The sequence below is a fragment of the Neophocaena asiaeorientalis genome, unplaced genomic scaffold (genome assembly GCF_003031525.2).
Source record: "Neophocaena asiaeorientalis asiaeorientalis breed wild unplaced genomic scaffold, Neophocaena_asiaeorientalis_V1.1 C49217025, whole genome shotgun sequence".
Classification (NCBI taxonomy): domain Eukaryota; kingdom Metazoa; phylum Chordata; class Mammalia; order Artiodactyla; family Phocoenidae; genus Neophocaena; species Neophocaena asiaeorientalis.
This window is the reverse complement of record NW_020185257.1, coordinates 1-5,249: the sequence shown is the minus strand read 5'-3', so window position 1 is coordinate 5,249 and position 5,249 is coordinate 1. Positions and strand designations below refer to the sequence as shown.

Below are 5,249 nucleotides of genomic sequence, written 5' to 3'. Positions count from 1 at the left end.
CGGGTGAGTTTGGAAAGGCTACCTCTTCCTCTGGGGCAGAAGGGAAGGAAAGCAGACACCGATGTGTGTGGTGAGGAGGGGGGAGGGAAACCAAGCAGGCTCCTGTCTGTGTGTGTATGATGTGGACAGACAAGCAGACAAGTCACCTGAGAGTGAGCGAGGATGTAAGGTCCCGGTGCGGGGTGGGGGCTTCAGAGCATTGGCGCTTGGGGGAATAATTGCAGAGGAGGATAGGGGTGGGGAATGGAAGGAGAGAAAAGGAAACCAAGGGGAAAGACAATGGGAGTCTGGAAGGAAAAGGCAGGGGAGTGGGGTAGGGCCAGGACGGGCATCAGACACAAACTCTTGGATTTTACAGTCTGACACCCACTTGCTACAGCAAAAACAGCACATACAAAAGGAGAAGAGGCAGGAGGGGTTGGCAGGGATCGCTGCCTGACTCCCTACCCCTTCTAGGCTTGTAGCGTATCTTTTCATCAGCTGGGAGTGTAATTTCTAGCAACCCAGTCTTTACCTGCAAATACCTAAGAGTTTAAAGCAAAGTTCAACTTACTTCAGGTCTTTGACTTTACAGTATGGGTTACGCAGTGCTTGGCAGAGCAAGTGTAGTGGAGAGACTGGCAAATTACGCAGCTGGAAGGGACTAAAAGAGATGAGAAAGCAAAAATAAAATGATTAACAAAATTTTAAGTAAAAGGCTTATTTTGGCTTCTGTTGCCATCTTAGTGCTAATTTACAAAAACCTTAGGAGGTATTACCCCATTTTTCAGATAAGGAAATTAAGGCACAAAAAGGTAATTTGCCCAAGGTCACAGAGGAACAGAGAATGAAGGTCAGTACTCAGGTCTGTCTGACTCCAAAGCCAAAGCCATGGTACTGTATGCCAGGCACCGAGGTAAACACTCTACACACAGAATTTATCTTATCTGGTGCTTAATCCAATGACAGGTATTATAATCACCATTTTGCAGATGCTTAGAGAGGTCAAGTGACTTGCCCAAGCTATCTGTACACTGTAACTGATTCTTGGTTGTCAGTACTAATAGAAGAATTAACGACAATAATTGAGAACTAGGAAAGTTCAATACGGTTGACCTTTGAACAATATGGGGGTTAGGGGTACCAACACCCCCACAGCTGAAAATCCACGTAAAACTTCACAGTGAGCCCTCCCTATCCCTCCATATCGGAGGTTCTACATCTGAGGATTCAACCAACCTCAATCCTATAGTACTGGAGTACACATTTATTGAAAAAAATCATGTAAGTGGACCTGTGCAGTTCAAATCTTTGTTGTTCAAGGATCAACTGCAGTAAACTCTCACTTAGTCAACACACTTGGGAAAAGTGGGTGTTTCTGTGGGGGTTAAACTTTGAAAAGAATTTAAGCCTTCTGATGAAAGCAATGGGGTTGAAGGATGGGAACTCCATCTAAGGCTGATTTTCTGGAAACCCAAAATGAGCTAGAAGCCCCTTTGTGTTTCCATCAGTGCTTAAAATCTCTCAAATGTATATTGTCCATTGTTTTACTTTATAATATACAGTTGGATTGAAGCTGTCATGAATTCATGAAGACACTGTAGCCAAAGTGCTTCGTAATTCCAAGTCCATGTAACTTCTCATACCCCTTCCCCTCTGGTCCCAAAGTCTTGCTGCACCTCCCTTCCCCTCCTCACTTTCCACAAACATACCTATGCCATGTTCAATTCCACCTCTATGCTACTGCCCACTGAGGAACTAACAATTACCAGAGAAAAGACTTGGGTTAACTCACTTCCCAAGTTGAGCCTTCTGCCCACTCCTGTCTCCTTCTCAAGGTCCCCTACCCCTCACCTGGCCCCACAACTAATGAGAGGCACTGTCCATATTAACCTGAGTACTGAGAACAGACTTATGACCAGTGGCATTTTCCAGACAATGCAGGTATAAGTCTCCTTGGCTGCTTTAGTAAGCCAGTAGAGCTGTATTTTGTAGTATACAGAGTACATACTGTGTAAGTGGTTTACCTAAGCCTCTTTGAACTCCAGCTCTCAACTCTCCATGTAGGTGTGAGTCTAGAAGAAAGAACCCAGGCTTTATAGCAATATACACAGGAGTGCAGCTACGTCCCTTACCAACCTGGAGCTCTTTGAGGCCTCAGTGATGAAGTATATGTAGAGAAGAGTGAGGACAAATTGAACATTAAATTTACAACTTTTTCCAGAACAGTCATCAACACCAAAATAGCAGAGTCTTCAATGATAATCTTAATGATTTATATGCTCATAACTTTTTATAATTATAAAGCACCTTCACAGAGAGACAGTGAAGACTAATGGACACATACACTCACATACACACACTTACAGTGGCTAACACAGTGCCTAGCACATAGTTAAGTTCTCACAAACGTTAGCTTTCCCTCAGTGTCTACCTTGGCCAGTGCTCAATATGTGATAGATACTCAATAAATCCTCATTGTGTTGATTGACATACAATATGGAAAGCAGAGATAATTCAATTTATTTATTGAAAGTGCTAGAAATGATTATATGCCTGAATACTTGAAATAAACAAGAAGGCCTATCATTTCTGTAGGCCAAACCACTGGTGAAAAGACATTAGTATACTCACTGATTAAGTGTCAAGGTGGGTGGCATGAATGCTGAAGCTTGATCTTCCTCCTCAAATCCAAGTAGATGCTGACACTTCAGAGACACTGACAGGTGACTATGACTGCTTTTTACACAGAATGACATAGCCAGAATGTCCATTTTTGTATAGGTAGGTTGAAGCAGTATAATTGACCCTAAATCATCAATTATCCTTTTTGCATATTCTTCTTCCTGAATCTCATACAAACAGTGAAACAAGTCCATTGGCTCAATCTGTAACCTAGAAGATTTATCCTTTAGTTCTTTCTCAGTCCACTTCAATAACTCCTCTCGAAGTCCTGGAGAGACTTTTCTCCCAAAAGTAGTTTCCACAGACTTTCCCTTTCCTTTGTGTAAGAGGCCAAATAAGAACTGTATTGTTAATGATGAAAATCCTTTCCCATATTGCTGGAAGATTTCTTGCCACGTTTTCCCCACTTGATCAAAAAACATCCAGCTGCTGTCATTCTTCAGGGCATAGAACACAGCAGTCAGGAACTCTTGGAAACTGAAGTGAAGGAAAGTATAGACACTGACACCTCCTTCAACTTTTTTCAAAAAGTGATTGAGAAAAGTGCAGTTGGTATCATACACTCCTATCCCATGTCTTCTGAGGTCACTGATTTCAAACAGGACCTGCTGGTTCTGCAGTCCCTCTGCAGCCAAAGAGCAAAGGCCCCACAGGCAACTCTGTCCCTTCCACACCGAGATGCCTGTAAGGGTTCTGAGGCACTTGGAAAAGTAGAACAGATACACATCAGTCATGGTTTGAAGTGATCTCATAAGAGTCCTGTCACCATCTCCCTGTGACTGCAGGACACTGCAGATCATCCAGGAGATGATGGGAAGAGAAGACATAATGTCAAGGCCTTCATTTTCTCGCAGACCATAAAAAACTCTCATTGCAGCATTAGCACCTGAAAACTGACTCAAGAAATATGCTCTCTTTTCAGCATCTGTGAACCACAGGATCTCTGCCTGGGTAGCTTGTTTTAACAGAGAGTGAAGCTTCTTCATGGTTGTAGGCCGGGCAGTTATCAGGAGGGAGGATTCAGGAAACAGTTTTTTCCTCACAAAACTACATAAGAGGGTCTCTACTGGCTTCCTCTCCAGGGGATTGGCACTAAGATCCTCTTCCTGGTCACCTACAGGGTACTGAAGCTCAGGAAATCCATCAAGAATGAACAGAAGCTTCTCTGGAGATACAAGAATAACATCCAGGATTGGTCCGTCAATATCTTGAAAAGCGTTAGTGATCAGGTCAGCAGCGCTAAGGTTAGCAAAACGGCTTATTTCTCTGCAGTTTACATAGATGAGATAGTCAAATCTGCCTGGAGTAACCATTCCTGCTGCCCAGTCAAACATGAACTTATGCACCACAGCTGTTTTCCCAATCCCAGCACATCCCTGAAGCACCACAGTTTGGGATAAGCTGGAGCCCTCTTCATCAGGATCAAATATATGTTCCATCTCAATAAAATTATTTTGTTGAGGAATTCCGCATGGTGGCTTTTCTGATATACAGTGTTCTTTTACAACAAGCAGTCGTGACTCTATATGCTTGCCATGGTGATAACATTTGTCAACTCCTTTTTTTAGGTATTTTTCTTTTAGATGTTTTCTAAATACTTTCCTGTAATCTAATGGGGTGACACCAAGAGTCAGTAATCACAGAATACTAGACAACAATACAAACAACAACTATAACTAATACTACCATCACCACCATCTCTACTCAGATGTTTCAAAGCCTCCTCAAACTTCATGCATCTGAGCTCTTGATTTCTATTCCACTGCCCACCCCACCCCCAAAAAAACCCTCCTCAGGGCTCAGAAAAATGTTAGGATTCATTATTTCTTTTTTTTCCCTTGAATCCTCCACATCCATTTAGCAAGGCCTATCATTTATATCTCCAAAATAAGCCTCTAATCCATTTGTTTGCCACTACAACCTCAAATACCACCCAAGTACAAGGCACTATCAACTCTTTCCTGGACTGCTGAAACAGCCTCCTACTCATTTATACTCTTGCCATCTATGGCTCCTCTCCACACAGGCAGCCAACGTGATCTTCTAAAAATATCAATTACATCACATCACTGCCATGGCCCAAAACTTTTCAAGAGCTTTTCATTGCACTTGATATCAAATCCAAAATCCTTACCTCATCCTACAAGGTCTGCTACGATCTGGGCCCTATCTACCTTCACTCCCCAGCCTTTTATATCACTCTCCTTCTCAGTCCCTATACTAAAGCCACACTGGCTTACTTTTAGCTCCTCACAAATGCCATGTTCTTTCCCACTTCCAGGCCTTTCCGCCAGCTATTATCTCTGCCTGGAACACACTTCTTCCTGCTCTTCCCATGGAGATCCCCTTCTCATCCTTCAGACCTTAAACATTACTTCCTAGAAGAAGACTTCCCTGACCATCCAGTTTAAAGCAGATCCTCTCTACTATACCCTCTCCCAGGATCCTGTTTTCCCTTTATAGCACTTTGCACAATTTACAATTGTCTTGTTTATTTTTTTCATTATCTGTCTTTCCCACTAATCTACATGAAAACAGGGACCTTGTCTGTCTTTTTCATCATAGTACTCTAAGTACCTAGCTGG

General features: G+C 42.7%; 1 protein-coding gene across 1 annotated transcript; it reads right to left on the bottom strand.

Annotated features, from left to right (window-relative positions):
- Window positions 1–553: 553 nt before the first annotated feature.
- On the bottom strand, window positions 554–4,273 carry LOC112392090 (NACHT, LRR and PYD domains-containing protein 3-like; the record flags this gene model as incomplete). The annotated part of the gene is made up of 2 exons (XM_024733618.1): window positions 554–643; window positions 2,614–4,273. Coding segments are annotated over 2 exons (1,750 nt in total), but the record flags the coding sequence as incomplete, so codon positions are not given.
- Between the last annotated feature and the right edge of the window lie 976 nt (window positions 4,274–5,249).